Source organism: Corylus avellana, chromosome ca1 (genome assembly GCF_901000735.1).
Source record: "Corylus avellana chromosome ca1, CavTom2PMs-1.0".
Taxonomy (NCBI): domain Eukaryota; kingdom Viridiplantae; phylum Streptophyta; class Magnoliopsida; order Fagales; family Betulaceae; genus Corylus; species Corylus avellana.
In genome coordinates, this window is record NC_081541.1 from 11416515 (window position 1) to 11436279 (window position 19765).

General features: G+C 35.4%; 3 protein-coding genes and 1 non-coding gene across 4 annotated transcripts; 1 reads left to right on the plus strand and 3 right to left on the minus strand.

Annotated features, from left to right (window-relative positions):
• Positions 1-2682: 2682 nt before the first annotated feature.
• Positions 2683-3394, minus strand: LOC132167181 (uncharacterized). The gene is made up of 2 exons (XM_059578088.1): positions 3110-3394; positions 2683-3013 (listed from the first exon to the last, which is right to left on the minus strand). The coding sequence occupies exons 1-2, from the start codon at positions 3255-3257 to the stop codon at positions 2907-2909; spliced, it is 255 nt and encodes an 84-aa protein (XP_059434071.1). The 5' UTR covers positions 3258-3394; the 3' UTR covers positions 2683-2906.
• A 1069-nt stretch (positions 3395-4463) lies between these two features.
• On the minus strand, positions 4464-12513 carry LOC132182485 (LEC14B homolog). The gene is made up of 10 exons (XM_059595745.1): positions 12428-12513; positions 11294-11766; positions 11020-11139; positions 10369-10446; positions 10018-10191; positions 9284-9361; positions 8636-8811; positions 6839-6994; positions 6075-6135; positions 4464-5014 (listed from the first exon to the last, which is right to left on the minus strand). The coding sequence occupies exons 2-10, from the start codon at positions 11675-11677 to the stop codon at positions 4823-4825; spliced, it is 1419 nt and encodes a 472-aa protein (XP_059451728.1). The 5' UTR covers positions 11678-11766; positions 12428-12513; the 3' UTR covers positions 4464-4822.
• On the plus strand, positions 5276-5420 carry LOC132168346 (small nucleolar RNA snoR134). The gene has a single exon (XR_009438860.1). It is a non-coding gene; the product is annotated as a small nucleolar RNA snoR134 (small nucleolar RNA).
• A 3302-nt stretch (positions 12514-15815) lies between the features above and the next one.
• On the minus strand, positions 15816-19553 carry LOC132180468 (sugar transporter ERD6-like 16). Its single transcript, XM_059593309.1, has 18 exons — positions 19284-19553; positions 19024-19086; positions 18845-18934; positions 18668-18727; positions 18491-18556; positions 18285-18350; positions 18097-18172; positions 17881-17945; positions 17691-17783; positions 17518-17598; positions 17354-17438; positions 17209-17255; positions 17064-17126; positions 16891-16950; positions 16751-16804; positions 16595-16654; positions 16332-16446; positions 15816-16242 (listed from the first exon to the last, which is right to left on the minus strand). The coding sequence occupies exons 1-18, from the start codon at positions 19476-19478 to the stop codon at positions 16127-16129; spliced, it is 1455 nt and encodes a 484-aa protein (XP_059449292.1). The 5' UTR covers positions 19479-19553; the 3' UTR covers positions 15816-16126.
• Between the last annotated feature and the right edge of the window lie 212 nt (positions 19554-19765).

Sequence of the window (19765 nt, forward strand, 5' to 3'; positions counted from 1 at the left end):
GAAGAAGAGGAAAAAAAAAATTTGGGTGCTGAATGTGTTTCGATGAAGATGATGAGAGAACCAGAAAAAGAGAAAGATGGGGAGAGAAAGAACAATAAATTAAGGAAATTAGACCGTTAGAAATGATATTATATTACTAAAAGTAAAAGTTGTTACAATAAACCTTCATATTTGAAAGTTTATGTAGTAACTATTGAGAAAAGTTCATTTTACAATGACTGTTAGAGCAAGAAAATGGAACATATCGGCTAAATTTAGTCGAAAACACCAATTTACAAAAACTGTTAGAGATGGTCTAAGCTAATAGGAAGGAAGTGCTTTGTGGCCACTTTTGAAATGATTATTAACAAAGCCTCCCAATTTCATTCCCATCCGAGGTCAATCCTCCTTCCTCATTCTTAATAAAGTCAATTGAGTTCTTCCTTGATGATGGTCGAAAGGTGGAAGAATAGACTAGAGATAAATGCTTAGTTGCATGAAGCATTTTCCCATTCGTATTAAAGTTTTGGTTAAGTTCAAAATCCTCCAAAGTAAGGCCAATTTATATGACCATTTCTATTGGGCAAATCTTAGATTTGTGCAAAGCGCTCCTTCCACACGAATCGGATAAGACTCTAACTTTGTCACAAGTGTGATCCTAAAAAATTATTTACACTATAAAAAATTTGAATATTAGACTTGATGGAGATGCCACCTATAACAGGGCCTTTACCGCTTGATTAGAAGTGCTCGTCACGTCATAATCAGATCCTAGTTGTCATCCAGAAATGAAACAATTCTGTTTATTATTATTTCATTTTCTTTTTGTCCTTATATTTAGGTTTTACGAAAGCAAAAGAATCGCCTGCTTTCAATTTAAAGCGCAAGTGACAAGAATAGAAGAGACTATTTCAACAAAACATTAAAAGATCATCTTTTAAAAGATGCAATTAACTGTATGGCACCGGGGCTGGTTTACACACAAGTGTTTTCCTCTATGTTTTTTCCACCTCTTTAAACAGCTGGATCTGTCTTCTCTAATACTATAACTTACGTAAAATATTTGATTGATTAGGACATAATTAAGGACCATCTTCCCTTTTAAACAAGACACACAAGAACATCAGGTGAATGATAAACAACAAAACAAACGTGAAGAATTAGGGTCACAAATAATCCATTTCTTTCTGGGTAATGCTACTATTCACACTAGTTGACGTGACATGTTTAAAATATCTTTTCAGTAAGTGTAATAAATGAGTATAAAAAGTAATATTACTCTTTTTTAGAGCACTCGTAATGGCTTAGCTATTTCTTACTTTTATCTAAAATAGATAAACAAAACACTAAAAAATCATTTACATTGGATTATGCATTTAAAATACAAAATATATATATTTTTTTTTTGCATTTGTGAACAATTCACCGCTATATGTAGCGGGCACTATTCACACATCCATTTCATTAATATACTATTTTTCTCTCTTCACATCTATTTTCTCCTACTATTTCTCTCTTCACATCTTTTTTTTTTTCAAAAGTTCAAAAATATGATTTTAGGAAAAATACAATCCTTATAAAAAAATAAAAAAATAAAAAAAATTTAAATGATATAGATACAATCCTTAAAAAACAAAAAATAAATAAATAAATTAATTAAATGATATAGATAAAAAATAATAATAATAATCGAATGTATGGTGTCTTGTAAAACTCATTAGCTAAACTAAATAAAGTGAATTTTGATTAGTTATTTAGCATAAAAATAAACATAAACCACTGTGAATGCTCTTATGAGATATTTAATAGAGAAATAATAAAATTCATTCTTTTAAGTTTCAACCATCTTTATATAGTGAATAAATGAATCAATCTACCATTGAATTTATGTAGAACCTACATAAGTTTACAAAGAGAAATGATTGGTGTTAATAATTTGCCCATATTTCTCCCATATTTTCATACAAATTCAATAGATTAACTATTAGATTTGTGGAGTCCACATTCACATAAGTCCATAAAAATGGAAAAAAATATAAAAAAAATATTAACACCAATCATTTCTTGTTCACAAATCTAATGTTTGATCCATTAAATTTACATAAAAAGATGGTTGCTTACTATTGAGTAATGTCACTTTTCACACCGAATGAAGTGGTTTCCTCTCTCAGCTACTTTAAAAAAACAAAATCAAAATGACAGCAAAATAATAAATTAATAAGGATTCGTCTCTCAACCACCCCAGCAAAGAGTAGATATCTTCTCCAACATAGCAAGCAAATCTCCTCAGCAAATTGCTTTCAGATGTGGAAAGAGCTTCATCAATATAAAATTTCTGAAGCCCGTGATAACAAAGCAAGGGTACCAAGTAGGCTAACCTCCCAATGGATTCAAGGGTCAAAGTGCTTTCGATTTATTATTTAAATCGATATTAATGTTTTTCCATATTAGCATTTACTACCTGTAGAGGATAATTAATCTTTCTATAATTCATTGTATCTTAACAAATCAGTTAAATTTAAAGTAATGGGTGATGATCTGCACAAGAAAATAAATCATCTAGAATTTTTCTAGGAAGTTCTCAAAACCCTAATCATTAATATAAGTTCAATTTAACTGCTTCATATCTATTTTCTCAATAAATAAGAATGGTAAACTTAATTTGCCACAAAGCAAGCAACAATGGCTATTTTCACCACCAGATCAGGTGAAATTTTCGACCAAATCTCATATCAGCGATCACATTATTAATTTATGGACCCCTCCATTCTACAAAATTTGAAAAATAAGCCCTCGATCCATATCCACCGTTACAAATTCTATTATTATACGCTCATAACAGAAATATTACAGTGCTTTTAAGAGCCCCTCCTAGTGTTACCACCAGATCTACCGTTATGAACACAAAGGCATTCGATATTTTTTTTTCACAAAAGCTTACGCAGAAAACGACGAGTCGTGGCGGCGCCCGAGTCCGACTCGTCGTGGTACCAGCCGACGGTTTTCTGGGCTTCCAGAACGATCTGGGAAAGGCCTGGGACCAAGCACCACCAAAACGAAGCGTTTTAGGCAATACAAAGGAAAAATGCTGGTTAAGAATGAGAGAGAGAGAGAGAGAGAGATTGCATACCTTGCTTGACGGTCTGTTTGTTGTTGCGGATGTCGTGGATGGTGGCGGAGATCTTCCAGTAGAGAGGGCGGCCGACGTAGAAGAGGGCGAGGAGTAAGAGGACGGCCATGATTATGCGGAACGAAACCCTAGCTATTGGTGATGCCATTCTCCGCGAATGCGATTGCCTTCTCTCTCTCTCTCTCTCTCTCTGTTTCGTGTGGGGGCAGAGCGATAAGAGAGATTTGTGTTTGTGCGTGTGAGGTTTCGAGACTTAGGATTTGAGAGGGGGAAAGAGAGAGTGACACATACACACACCGACAAAAGTGATCCTTTATATGATTTTTATTTTTTGTAATTTTATGTGATGTATTTATCATCCCCGCTATCTGCTTTACGTGTTGGCACGTTCTTTTCGAAAAATAACGTTTAAAATTGTTTTGGTGAAAAAAAAAAAGAGATTAACTAAGGGTACTTTATCTTTTTACAAATATTTCGGACATATTTTCTAATTGATGTTACAACTAATATATATATAAATGATATTATTATTATTATTCCATAGTCATATTATTAATTGATATTATTCGATGAGTAGTGTTTATAAGAACACTGGCGTGCATAAACAGTGTGACGCCAATGTTCATATATATTCTTTTTTCATTACTATTTAAAAAATAATAATAATATATGAACACTGGCGTGCACACTATTCATGCACGCCAATATTCTCACAAACACTACTCTTATTCGATAGTCATATCTAAAGTTATCATTGGAATTCAAAAATTCTAATGCGAGATTGATATGACATATATAGACATGTCAAAGTAATTCTAAGTACGAAGATAATATATTCTTTTTAGGTAAAAGAAAAAAAGATAAATTGATCTTTATACGAGGATTGTTTTAATAACCTCGGAGAATAAGAAGGAAGCAATAGGAAAATAAAGGAATTTTTTTTTTTTTTTTTAAGAATAATTTAAGCTGGAAAATGCCAAGTTTATGAAAGTATTTAGTTTGAGTGGTTGGATAAAATCTTTCTAATGCTTTTGGTGTCTAATCATCTCCATATATTAAAATGGTACGACCTTACAACATTTAGTGAAAATTTAAGATGAATCCATGCAAACAAGCTCTGGCAATGCCAATCCAACCAAATCTGCTTCGCTATCATCATCAAACATTGATAAGCGATTAAGCGTCAATTGATAATTTATCAACTTCAACTTACAACACACGAGGATTACCAACTGTAGAGCTCACCTGTCCCCGGGCAGCCTTGAATGCATAATCCACCTACCCGAAGCAAGTAGGCCGCGAAACCCCCGCTCTTAAACTGTTTGAATTTTTGTGAAATTCAGACAGCTCAATCTATTTACAACAAAACAGGCACCTTTACCTTTAGTAATTGTTTCCAATACAGCTTACATGCTCATTAGGAGGACCACCTCTGAATAAGCTACTAGTTCATAATCTGTCCAATTCTTACAATTACATCTGTGTTGGACTAAGCTAAGCTGTTACTGGGCATGCCCAACAAAAAACATTTTACACATTTATTAAGACTTATGTACAGCCATAATAATAAAAGCATATACACCAAATTACTATGAATCATATTGCAGTGACTGTACTCCTTCAGCTGTCTAGCTAACAAAAGGGTAACTTGCATACTAATTAAAATATAACAAGTAACAAAGTAACTTGTGCGTGTAAAAAAATGAGCTATTTTCAATAGAAATTTCTCCATGGACATCTCCTATGCTTTGACCGAGTCTGTCTACCGCCGCTTCCTGGAAACTCCCATTTGGCAATGTCACCATCCCAAGAAGAACTGATCATCGTAGGGTATAAAGGGTGCCAACTACAATCTCTTACAGGTGCTTCATGATAGTCGAGTCTTGCAACTTGAGCTCCACTCACCTAGAAAGAACAATAAACTTACCAGTGATTTAAGGTAGCATGTTGTTCTTAACCAACATGGTAAAAAAGGTATGGCATAAAAATAGATTGTGAACATGATAATCTAGACTGTTACTTGACCTGTTACCGGACTTTGTAACGGTAATAAGTGGGCAACCTAAAGTTGGGTACAATGTGAATAATTAGCATTGCACTCGCAATAGATTTCTCAGGATCTAATCCTTGAAAATGCAGGAGTCCAGGGAGATTGGTTTTTCATATCTGTAGGGTCACACCCGGAGCTTCTCTGAGGTTATCACTGATGATGAAAGCCCCATTGCTTGTGCCAACCGACGCTGTTTACTGCTGCAGTTCAGCCCTTCTTTTCTCACCATGGCTGAGCTATGTCAAATCAACAACCACATCTCTCTCCCTCTATCTCAAAGAAACAGAGAGGGTAGGCCAAGATAAATTAAGTTGCAGAACAAAAAGTGTTTCTTGCAAATGAAGAGACCTGCCTTCTTCATTGACCTATGCAACCACAATAATTCCCCTGCCACCAAAAGCTCTCATACTGGATAGTTCTACCATAATCGGACATTATGAAAGGCATTCCAAAACTGCCCACAGGCTAATTTCACATGGAATACACAGGAAGACGGAGGCCAATTTTATTTAGGCACAAGGGGATTGCATATAACACTCATAACCTGATCAGCTCAAGACTCATTTCACCAGGATTTTACCATGTTTTCCACTGGGTATCAACAAATGCAACCACCTTTTGTCCATGCGCACAATGCAATAAATGGCAACTAATATCTCCTACCCATCAAAGGCAGATCATCATCTAGTTTTAACTTTGAATGAGTACATCTTGTTATAAAAAAATCTCCAAAACAACCAAAGATATAACAGAACTCTATCCTTTAAATATGTATCCGATGGACAAGACTAAAAAAAAAAGGATGACATTTTGCAGTTCCCTCAACCACAGCATTACCTCTAAATGGAATGTCACAAGCGAAACATGATATTGATTAAGGAGGGGAGGGGGAATAGAAAGAAATAATGTACATACCAGATCATAAATATAAACAGAAGAATCACTAGATCCAGTGTAGATGTACTTCTGACCAGTGCTGAAAAAAGCCATACACATAATGAGAAATATTATTCGAAATTCCAGTTACTATCAGTACTGTAAGTTGGATACAGAATGCCCCAAAACTAGATTTCATTATCAAGTTGAAACTAATGCCCAAAAGCCAGGCCAATTGTTGATGTGGGCTGGGACAATTCCTTTGCTGACTAGAAACTAAATACAATCTGAAATATTAACTTCACAGAATTCTTAAACAGTTAACGTTGATAAAGGGTTGGACCAATTTCAACCACCCTCAATTTTGGGTAGAACAAACCACTCAGGTTTCCAGCTCAACTCAAGTTAGGGTTGACCAGTAAACCCAGACCATGGAGATGGCGGCATCCTGGATCAAAACATTTGACCCAGATCAAGCTTTGCTTCCAGAGATAGCAACAAAACACGAGATACAACAAAACAAATTTACAAAAAAGTGACAGTGAAACATATACCCAATCAATAGAAATTCAGACAGTCGTGAGCTTATAGCCCAGTCAAGTCATGACAAATTGTAACAGCTAATAGATTCCGCGGTGTGGGTATAACATCAAGGTTTGCTGTCCCCCCTCCCCCCACTTTTCCAGCATAAATAACTCACTCTAAAAGTTTCAGCAAAATCAATATACATCTTGGGGGCCACCATAAATAAACATGTCAATAAAGCAAACTAATACTACTAGAATACACCACTATTAGATTACCTATACACAGGAGAGAAATAACAACGAATTAGAGTGCGTAAGACTGAATGGCCTCTATATGTTGCCAATGACTGATCATGAGGATGCTTCTGAGTTCTTGCATGAGGTGGGTACTCCATCCATCTGTAATCCCAGTTGCCCTCTCTAAGCCTAGGACTGCCAGTTGAAGGATACAAATTAGCATCGATATGTAATGCGAATTAATTTAGACTTGCAGAGTAAAGGCCACACTTAGAGCAACTAGAATGGACTCATTTGTCACACCCAGTGAGTTTTAACTTATAACTAAGTCATTTCACATAACATGTTAATTCTGACTCAAAAGAGTCATAAAACAAGTGGTTGCATGCACAAAAGAAATGGGACAAAAAGAAGAAGAATTGCAGCATAGAACCACATGCTCTCAAAATGTCATAAACATGATAAAATGTTGAAAAGATCCAATACAAATGAAATAAGAATATTATATTCCACCATGGACAAACTACTGGTACTATAATCCTTTTGACCCACAAAGATGGTTCTTCTTTCCACTTTTTCTTGTTTCATAATGTTTGCCTATGATAGGAGCCAAGGCATGAAGTTTTCTCCCTAAATCCCATCATCCCTCGCCATGATTCCAGAATTTACATAATTCCTCTTCCCACATTAGACCTCAAACAGTGGGAGGACAATGTGAAAAACAAAACTGATATAGGTGAAGTGTCAATGCATTAATTAAATACCATGAATTACGGGGTTTTCAAAAAATAAATCCTAGATGGACAGATGAGTGTCTTACAATGGCCAAGTAGTATTTATAGCCTGCACGCCATCATGATGAGCAGCAAAAAATAAACAGCTAATGGTGCATCTTGACGTCTTATCACAACAAGACCAGTCATGTCTTTTCCACGTATTAGTGGAAGGCACATATACATCCTTTCACATGGAATTACAACAGAAACAAAACTGAAGTAAATAGTGTCAAGAGCAAAAGGAAAGGCAGAGGATCCGAATGAATGTGATTTGTGGACAAGAACAAGTGTTGTGTCTCAACACCAAACATGTCTTCTTGACTATATGAAAGCATATGCATTTATCTCTGTTTTCAACATTGTTGTATGTATAAGAATCAAATATAGTAAAATTAATAATGATAACAAAAAAATATATAATTTTTTAATTTTTGAAAATTCTGCTAAATAACCTCAGAACTTTGCAGTACTTGAGCCAAAAAGATGGAGAATTACATTGCAACAAGGGTCGAACATGGGTGGACATGATCATTGTATTTGCAAGTTTCCGACACTAAATCCGAAATATGAGACGAGTCTTAGGATCATAGTTAAACATTCAAGAATTTATTCACGAGCACTCTGGTGCAGTGGCTAAAAGTTTTATTAGACTTTTAATCATACCAAGATTAGGTGACAATGCGTGGATGAAAATGGCATAGCTAGCCAGTGGTAGTCTCAGGGTTGCTACGAGAGAGAAAGTATCACTCTCAAAAATATGTTCTTGCTATTGGATTACATTGACCACATGACCTAGCTAATAGCTCATTTCTTCATAAAAACAACATGAGCGATGCATTATGTAAGAATTAAGCAAATTAAGTTGACTAGCTAATGCTGAAAACCATAGAGGTTATTGGATATGGGGCTCAACTCCTTTCTTCTATTATGTAAGCAATATTAGCAGTCACGGAGGGAAAAAGTAACAAAGCATTAAGGGAAGATTAAACCATAAAGTAAAAGGAAACATGAAAAAGAACAAGCAAGCATGGGCAGAGGAGAACCAATAATTCAGACATACTGCATGGCATTAGAGGACATTTTTCGTATATCCCAGAGTTTGATGGTCTGGTCTTTTCCATTTGAAATAAGATAACGCCCATCTCCACGACTGTCAATGAATGTTATGCCTTCAAGATGTCCCATCAAGACTCCAGCTGGTTGTCCTTTCGTGATAAAGCAGCGCCTGTCCCAAACCTGTAGAAGGTAATATATATGCCCAAAACTTCTTCACCAATTAAGGTCATTAGCTGAGGGTAAAACTACTGCTTTATTAATCTCAGCCAGCAATCAAAAAACTCATGCAGAAATTTAATAATGGAACTCAAAGAGTGAACAAAACTCAAAATATCACCCACAGAAAATTCATATTTTTTCAGAGAATGCAATGATACTTGGATCAAAAAATTCGTTGGCACAACCTCCTAATTCATAAGTGAATAGTCAATTTATTTCATGTTCATCATAAAGGCAGACAGAAATAACACCGAGTGACCCTTAAAATAGAAATTTTGCCTGAAAACTCGTAAACAAAACAGAAGCATGGATGGAATTAGGCTTCTCTAAGAAGCTGCTGGTCCTCATTATTATTTGTTAGAGAAAGCACCTAAACCGCACATCAAGTCAAGGTTATTAGGTGATTCTCAACAAGAAAAAAGCGTAAATCTACCTTACAGAGATTATCATCACTTCCAGAATATAAGAGATGGCCAGTTTCATCCGCAAAGCACACTGTGTTAACATCAGACTGCAACAGGAAACAAAAATCACATGTTAATGCCTCTAATTCTAGAAGTGGGTACAAGGTATTTCAGGCACAGTAAATCAGTAATCATATACTATTTCCCACTTGCACATGACAAATTGCCAAAGCTCATCCAAAGGAAAGCATCATGGTTCTTTGCATACAAAATTTGAAAGGGAAACAAAAGTAAGTTGGACTAAAAACTTTGAATATGCAATGGCTCCATTAGTATGAAGTCCAAACAATCTCACTTTCAAATCTTTTCTTCAGAAAATTTGGTTACAACGTCCAATATTGGGAACACAAGGAATTTTACATCACAGTCACACCGAGTTGCTCTGACAAATATTAGTGTTCCGCAACTTGTAATGAGTTTATCATCTGTCCTGACCAGAAATAGATATTGCATCCTAAAGCTCAAATCAACAGCTCAATCTTATCTTCAATTTGTCAGAAACAAGCCAAAACTCACAATTTATAAACAATTGAACCGGCATTGGTTTGCTTTTGAAAGTTCAGATTGAAAATAAACTCTGCTTCATTCAGTGAAATTCCCACTCTAATTTCATCAATATGCGTCCTATTAACATCCTGGCACATTTAAAAATTTTCAAAGTGTCCAATAACCAATGTCTTATCATAAGAATAAAATATCATACCATGTGTGCTGGAATTTGGAGACTAAGTTTCCTTGCCACAAGATCATAAACATATATTGAATTATTGCTACTTGCAGCTACAAGCTCTCGCCCATCATTTGAAAATTTTACAGAGAAAATCCCAAAGTCATCATCACTGTCATCAACAGAAAAATCCAAGCCATCATGAATTTCCTGCAAATTAAAGGGTGCTTTTAGATGTGAAGCAACACTTTGTAGATGAGCTTTGGCAATCATAAGGCATAACACCAATTCCTTAAGTAACAAAAAAAGGTGTGTGTGGGGGGGAGGGGGGGGTGCGGAATTAAGAGGCACACTTAAAAGAACTAGGGAATTTTTAGTAGCACATACTGTGATGTTTGCAACTGATTCTGTTGCAGCGGATCCAACATTAACAACATGTACAATGGGTGACATACTTGCATAGACCTGCAGATTTGCATTCAGGATAGAACAAAAAAGGATCAGACTAACCCTAGTCAACAAAACAATTATGCATACGAATGAAATAAACATGATTCCAAAACTGTCAATATCTTACAACACATTCGATCTAGAAGGCCAGGAAGCAAATAGAACAACCAATCATGAGTATAGATAAAACAGACAAGCCAAGAATCCATTAGATTTTGGTAATCTTATCTTTACTATCCCAGAAACAACATCTGAAGCTACTCCAAAGAAAGGCAAGAAGCACAAGATTTGCACAAACTTGGGCGTTTCATGAAAAGACAAAAAGAAAAAAAAACTAGTAAAAAGTGAAGCCAGAGATGAGAACATAGATGACATATGAACATCTGCCATTTCCGTTTTACTTAACCAGGAAAGAGGTCACAGAAAAGTTTGTCTGCCGCGTCAATAGTAGAAAAGGGGAACCTCCATCCGACACCAACAACCACAAATTCAAATAAGCTTTAAACTTGCATAACTAAAAATTTTTCCATCCTATCAATAGTAAAATAAAGTGCTGCCTATTTTTTTTAATAATCATTGCAAACTTACAAGGTAACGCTGATCTGGTGATAGAGATGTATCTGTAATGGTCCATCTCAAACTTTTTGCTAGAATGTCCTTCTGAACTTTCCATCCCCTGTTCACATTATATATCCTAATGTGGCTATCCTGTTATACAAAAATTGTGGAAATGATCATACAGATAAAATTGCATACACGTTTGTAGTATATTAAGTACAGAACAATTCAAAATTTACACGAGCTAGAGTCGATTCTTCTAATATTATTAATTCAATTCTAGTTTGACAAATCATATGGAAACCTGAAATCCAGCAACAAATAGAGAACCATCAGCTGAAAACTGAGAAACATAAGCGCGGCTTTTCATCCGGTCAACCCTAACAGCTCCATTGACGGGCAAATACCGGCTTAATACATGACAGCTATCCGCAGATGAGAATCTTCCCCGACCCGAGTGGTTACCTTCGCGGCCAACCAGCATTTTGAATGTTGAAATGGGTAACCTCAACCTGCCAGGTCCCTCCCGGCCCAAAAGTCCCTGGGGCATAGACCTAAGCTTTGTGAGTTGGGCAATTTCATGATCAAGGTAATTTGATGGTTTACTGGGTCCTCCAATTGCGGAAGATCCATTGGCGGCACTCTCACCATCACAACCACTGGTATCTTTGCCAAACCTACTCATCATATAATTTATTTCGAAGTCCGCTGACTACCAATGCTTACCAACCGTATGGGCCTTCATTTCACCATAACTCAGTCATGACCATTTTGATCCTACACACAAGACATGCTTTAGTCCTTAGGCAGCATTTCTATTCTATCGAACGATAACCATATAGAGAACCCAAAAGAGATAACCACCACATTAAATCATGTTAATCAAACCACAAATGACTTTCAGCACTGAAAGCAACTACTAAGGATCTTGAACACAGAGATCTGTACACAATGAGCAGACTTGCAAGCTTTGAATGCAGCAAATGATCACGCAGAAGTAAGCATTCACCTATACAATTAACATAGACTGTGCCTTCGTTTAGACCAAAACCTCAAATTTTGATCATTCGGACCACAATTAAACACATATCACGAACCAATATTCGGAAAAACCATCACTTGTTGACCTAGTGTGTTGTTTAATTGCTTCAAGATGCAAGGAAAGAGAGAAACAATCGAATTTTGGATGCTCTACAGTCGCACCATTTACTCCCCTAAACTTGCAAAATTTGACAACCATACGACTCTCGGTAACCGCTGTTTGGTTGCCGAGAAATGTAGGAAAACAAAAAACAAATTTCCATTGACTAGAACATAATTTCTTTAAAAAGAGTGCACGAATCGCAGAATTCAGCTCCGTTTCTATTTCCTCCATTTTCTCGGGAACCAAAGAAGAGTGGAAAAAGTAAATCCAAGAGGGAAATTTCGTGCTTATTACCTCTTCAACGAACTTACAGCCATAAAGATTCATTCAGAGAAAACCAATTTCCCCCTTTCCGGTCTATTGAATAGAAAAAAACATACAACCAAACTCGCAAATGATTCAGATTCTTTATATATACGTCCAAGCGAAGTCATGCGCCAGTCATTGCGTCTAGGCCGCGGGATCAGAAAGCCTCAGAACAGAAAAAGTGGATCACATGCCATCGTGTGATGTCGGCCACACGACAGTCATGGCCGGGCCTCACCGTTTGGTGGGCTTCGGGTTGGTTGTGTATGAAGCTCAATGGGCCAGATGGCACACATGAAAACTATTAGAGGATAAGCTTAGAGATAGAGATTCAAATAAGATTTTTTTTTTTTTTTTTTTGACATGTCCACGGGAAGAATAAGAGAAATTCGAACTAGTGACTTCCGCTTCATGAGAAATAGTCTACTGCCGATTGAGCTATCCCTTGAGGACCAAATAAGATTTTGTTGCTACAATTTTTTTTTTTTTTGGACATGTCCACACAAGGAAGGGATGAGAAATTTGAACTAGTGACCTCCACTTCATTAGACATGGTCTACAGCCGATTGATCTACCAACTGGGGACTTGTTTCAGATTTTGGTACCAAATCTTTTACCAAAATATGATATCAAGATGATATAAAGTTTATTTATTGGTATCTGTAGCATTTCTTTTTATTAATTGCTTTAATCATCTCCGATGAATAAGGTCCACATCATCTTCGTACCCATCTTTTGGTAAAATATTTGGCACCCCTAGCATTTTTCTTTTGGTATACATACTTCTTTATTTGTAGAGAAATATTCTATACTACATCGGCATCCCATCCTACTGAGCTAATGTGACAATGCCTATCAACTCAGTGGAATAGGGGTAGTATATTACTCTTATATGTATAATACTGTGAAAATCATGATAGCTAAGATCTTAGAATTTATTGAATATTATGTAAATTTGTTTTACATGTGGTATAAGAACATGAGTTGTTGTAACACTCCGACTTTTATATTAGTCAATAAATTGAATATTTGCATAATCCACGTGGTGCTACTGTTAGCACTACACCCTCACGTGACTCATGTGAAGAGTCCCTAGCTACAGGATAAGAAATCTACTGCTTGTGATGACAGAGAGACATCATATCATATTCCAACTACTTGAGATTGAATTGTTTATAATCATTAGATAACTTAGATTGTATTTTGTATTTCAAATATAGATAGTTGTATTTAAATTCTAGATTATATAGTTAGATAATATCTACGTGAAATCTCACGTATCTCTTGATGTATATATATTTACCAACACATCAATAAAAACTATTGAATTCCAAACTATTTCAACTACTACTTTCTTTTATACTCGCGGCGAAAGATTTCATATATATATATATATATATATATGAAACTTAATGTCATTACATAAATTTATGCTACCATTAATTGTCTATGTACAATTTAAAAAGTGTCACATAAGGCGTTTACATAAGGTTGCATGGACAACTAGCCCAACAAAAGATGAGGCCACCTACCAAGCTCATGAGTAGTAGTCCAGCTAGACACCCATATTGGTCCTCAACTTCCTTAACGATATCTATAAAATTTAATGGAAGTTGAATCCACAACTCAGGAAACATAAAGATAGAGTAACTGATCTTGTCTGTGATGTGAGTGTTATGAGAGTAGAATTCTACAACAGAGAGACTAATCGCAAGCACATATCTTATGAAACTCTTGAAATATTTAAAGTTATCTTGTCTTTGCCTTATTCTAGAGTATAGTAGTTTAATAAATATCTTAGAATAATAGAAGTTTAATTACTTAAGAGGCTTAGCTAGTTTCAATTGTCATCCATTTGTTAGCCGTTTCCTTTGTGTCTTTATCTTTCCATTGCATTTTTATTTAAGGACGTTCAATCAATAAAGGAGGAATCCGAAAATTAATCTCAAACCTTGTATTTGAAAAAAGGGTTTTTAGATTTCCTTAAAATCTAAAAGGTTTAGGTTCCCTTAAAATCTAAGGTCTAGGTTCCCTCAGAACCTAAATTCTATCTTCGTTACGTATTCATATAACAATGAGCCCCATTTTTAGAATTTTATCTCCCCTTCTTTAACAAAGCGGCTATCAATATCTCAATGTTTATGAAAAAAAGACATATAGCTTTTCATAAAAATTTGTTTATCGAGTGTTGTAACTTTTTCTCAATCATACGTAGTAGAGAGATTTTTCATAATAGTAAAACCAAAACTACTATTTTGCCTTTGCATTTTTTTTTTCTTAGTAACCTCTACTTCATGAGACGTGGTCTACAGTCGATTGATCTACTCCTTGGAGATGCGAATAAGGTAGTTGATAACATGTAGTAATATAGAACAATAATTAAATCATCTCTTTCATTGTTTTGTTAAGCGTATCACCCCCCCGCTTAATCATAGGGTTTCTAACCATTTTCTTCCCCTTTAAAGCATCGAGGTACTAAGTGTTATCAACTCAACTTAACAGCTGAATTTTGTTAAGTGTTTTACCCCCCGTTAACCCTTGGGTTGTTTGTCTTTTCTTCCCATTTCTAGCATCAGGGTGTTGAGTATATAAACTCCACTTAACCATTGGGTTGCTAGTATTTTTATCCTCCTTTCTAACATTGGGGTGTTTAGTGTATCACCCTCACTTAGTTGGTATGTTTGTTAACACACATTTTCACAATCTATTTTGTAAAATCACACTTTTACTCAAATTTCTTTCATTTGAAAACCTTTTTCTTTCAATATTCATTTCATTCAAAGCATGTAAATCATATGGCAACATAACTTCATATTCATAAACATATTTAAACATGTAGGGCTCAATTCCACCCAAAAAAAAAAAAAATGTTCATATCTATTATCTATACATAATATCATGCAATATATTAAAAAAAAAAAAAAAAAAGGTGTTTGGGTAGTAAGTTTGTACTTACAACTTTTGCTTATCTCTTAGATTAAATCTTCCTTGGTCCGAGACCGTATACCCTCACATCGTATTCAACGGTCAGGATCTAACCCTTCTTTAAACCCTAAAGCCATTATTGAACCCGAAGATTCTCGAAAATCACAAAACCTTATTTTTATAGTACTGGTTGGGATAGGTTGATTAAGCATCAACCATATCTTACTATAACATTCTCTCTCAAACTTGATTGATCGAGCATTGAACGAGCTTCGACCAAGGCTCTCAAGAACTTTCAGTCTCAAGTTAAGTCGATTGTGCACGTCACTCGATCGACCGAGAGGGTTCTCACAGCACTTTTATTTTTTAAAAATGTCCACCTTTTTTTACCACTTTTCACTCCAACTAGTCCTTAATTATATACATACTTTATATTAGACTTGCACAGCAATGACAGAAAATTCTCTTCATATACTCATTTAAAGTAGTAATCCCAGTTTTCTTCATACATTTGTGTACTTCTCACAATTGACAATCACAGGCTCTGCCATCTTTTCTCTAACCCACATGTAATTGCCGTCTCATCTAATAATCCTTCATTTGGCCATAAATTTCACCTATTTGGTGGCCAAAGAATTTGGTACACAATAAATAAAAATAGATAGTTTATTATCTTTCTTGCTGGTCAGACTTGAATTTTTCAACTCCAAATAGTGATGATACTTGAGCAAAGATCACAAAAATCAAATATTTTGTAGCCTCCTATGAGTTGATGCATGCCTGAATTTCTTCAAGTGTTTTTCCTTTGGTTTCTGGGACTAACTTTGCCACAAATAGAACAGTCATCACAGAGAATGCAGAGTAGATGAAAAAGGTGCCTGGAAAAGAACAGAAAGTGATAGTCAGTACTTGTAACACAATGCAAACAATGCACTTGTTTTGTGCTCAATTGGGAAGTTTTCTTTACCTGAAGCACTCCAACTCATAAGAAAGTTGAAGGTATAGGAAATTGCCCAAGCACCCAACCAATTCACCAGCACCACCAAACTCCCAGCAGCCCCCTTCACATTTATTGGGAAAATCTGAGAGAGAACAAGTTACATATAAACCCAATGATTTCTCTGCTCTCTTTTTGGTATCCAAGAGGATAAAGTAGAAGAAATGGGAACACTATAGAGCCCTAAGCTGTCTAAGATTTGCACAAATTCACTTTGAAATGTTGAAAGTTACCTCAGACATGATCAACCAAGGGACTGATCCCAATCCAATAGAGAAAGATGCTATGTAAATCTGATTTCAATAGAACAATAAATAAATAAATAAAATAAAATCAATAAAATAAAATAAAAATCCATCTTGAATTTGCAGTTATCATAGATAATTTACCAGCACTCCAGCAACAGCAAATATTGGTACCCACTCCAGCAACAAGCTGTGGCTCTGATTCATATATAAAGACCACAAAATCAGGTTTTCCAGACCATAATGTGACACAAACAACCTTAAGAATAATTTTGATGATTTACCTTAAGAATGAATGAAGTTCCTGCTAAAAAGCAGCCTAGAAATGTCCCGGTTGCAGAAGTCTACATATGCAAAACCATTTTGTATTACTCATAAGGCATCAAAATACTACTCCCCTTCCAATATTTATTTCACAAGTTATAGAAATATATATGTCAGAACATGCATTATCTACCATTATAAGTGGCCTTCTTCCAGATTTGTCCATTAATATTGCTCCCACTAAAGTTATTGGAACCTGTGAATCAATTTAAGATAATCTGAGTTTGATTTGAAAATCGGATGACATGAATTTGAGGACAGTGGCAGAAATTGAATACCTGAACACAAGCATAAGCTATAGTTCCAATTTTTCCTGAAGAAAGTCCTGCATTTTAGACAATAAAAATAGAAAATAAGTTCCCTCAAAGAGATGTTTCAAAAAAAAGACCAGTGACAAAAAAACACAAGGAAGCCCTGAATTACCAGCTGATGCAAAGGTTTCACTTGCATAGAAACCTATTCCATTTATTCCTACAAATTGTTGACATATCATCAATCCAATCCCAATCTGAAAATAGTCAGAAAAAAAAGCAATGTAAGAGTAAACATAGAGACTGAATTTCTGAAAACATGAGAAAGTTGCTTACAATCACGGATCGAATATGTTTGCTTTGGAACAAATCCATCAGTTTAGCTTTTGGAAGGCTCTTTAGAGTTTCAATGTAATCCTGCCAAGAAACAGACATAGTCAGTTTTCCTCAGGCATTCCAAATTTATATTAGGAAGCTTCAAATGGGTGTTCAGAAGGGAATTGAAGTACCTGAATTTCTGCAGCTTCACAGGTAATATCAGCATTTTTGCCACGAAGTCTTTTTAGTGCAGCTTGAAATTCTTTTTGATGGCCAACCTTTGCCTGCAAAGTAAGACTTTTTAGTCACATTTCTTGCTCAATCTCATATCTTATTTGAAAACAAAAGCTTTGAGTGCTTAGATTTTATTTAAATGCTTACCAGCCATCTGGGAGACTCCGGGACAAAGCATAGACCGACAAGCAGGAAAATGCATGGCACAAGTCCTTCAAATCAAAACCAGCACTCACTCTTTGAGTGAAGTTTTATACTTTTTCTTTCTTTTCTTTTTTTTAATATATATATTAAAAAAAAAATTACATTCTTTTGTAATCAAGTCCAACTATATAGTAAAACACTTAAAAATTTAGAACTTACCAGTCAGAGCAAGTGTTCTCCATGTTATGAGTGTTCCTATTAAGAATGCTACTGACGATCCAATGACAATCATGAGCTGCAGAGCAAGCACAAGAAGGGGGAGAGAAGAGAATTAAGATATTAGCCAATTAATCTTCAACCAGTAAGGAGCAAGATTCATACAAAAAAATGATCTTCATATTCTCAACCTGATTCAATGTTGTGAGCCCTCCACGGAGATTCTTTGGAGCTATTTCAGCAATAAAAATTGGCACCTGTTCATCCATTTTGCTAATTATTGTTAAAATTTTGAAATATTATCATTTTGTTCCAAAAACAATTCATTAGATCAAACAGCTAGCCTGACTCAGATGTATATACCAAAATACAAAAGATATAGGTGTCAAATAACTACCACATAAGAGAAAACTCCAATTCCGTATCCTGTGAATAGCCTTCCCATGTCAAGTGGAAAAGCTCCCTATATTAAAGCCACAGCAAAAGAAAAAACAAAAGAGCAAGAACTTTCAGCAAGAATATGAAAACGTTTACTTTCTTACAATAAGAATCAAAATATGTAAATAGCACATACCGTGGAGAAATATATAGCAAGCCATCCTACAATGCAGAAACCAGCTGAAATCCTCATTGCCTGCTTCCATGAAATTTTCAAAAAGTTCAGCCCACCATACACCCACAGTTCCAACAGTTCCAAATTTAGAGTAAACTGCTATACAATTCTCATACAGCTTGAATGGCGTTAACATACCCCTTTTCGACCAATAAAGTCGGCAACTCGACCGCTTGTGATGGCACCGAGCATTGCACCGATAGTTAATATGGAGCCAAACATGGAGTACTGTAGTATGATCATCACATAGAAGATGACATATAATTGGTTGCAATTCATATAAATTCATATAAAGAAGAAGAGGAAGGAAATCCAACCTCGGCCAGAGAGAGTTTAAGATCTTCCCTGATAGCAGATTGAGTGGGTGCTGAATAGCCCACCTGCCAAAATAATAACTTAAGCTAAACAAACCCTTCTTTTTTTTCTTTTTTTTTGTTGATTTTTGTTGTTTCAAATATTCCAAACCAAAAGAAACAACAAAAAAAGAAGTATATTTAGTAAACCCAGAAGAACCTTTGTGAAACAATGAACGATTGTTGATTTTAAAGACAAGGGAGATAAGCTAAACAATACTTACACAAGATCCAAATTCGAAAGATCCACAAACAGCAACAAATGTGCTAAGCAAAACGGTCCCAATGGATCCGCTTTCAACGCTCTTATGATCAGATTCATTGGAAACTATTTTGTCTTGCTGGATGAAAGGCTCTTGCAACTCTTCAAGGCCATTAACTTCACCATTTTCAACATCTACACATTCCCCAATTGCCATCTCTCTCTCTCTCTCTCTCTCTAGCCCTAGAGGAGGAGATGAAATTAAGGAAGAAGAGAAGTAAGAGTTTGTGTGAGAAAAGATACGCAAGTGTGCAAGGTATTTATACATGCAAGGGTGTAAACATGCAAGCTACCAAGATATTTACAACTTTTGTTTGATAGCATTGATTGTGGAAACTACAAAAAATAAATAGTATAATAGAAATTTGCATTGGACTGCACTTTGCATGTGGGGATCAAGCTTAGCTGTATCTGACGTGGCCAATTCAGACGATTGGAAGGGAC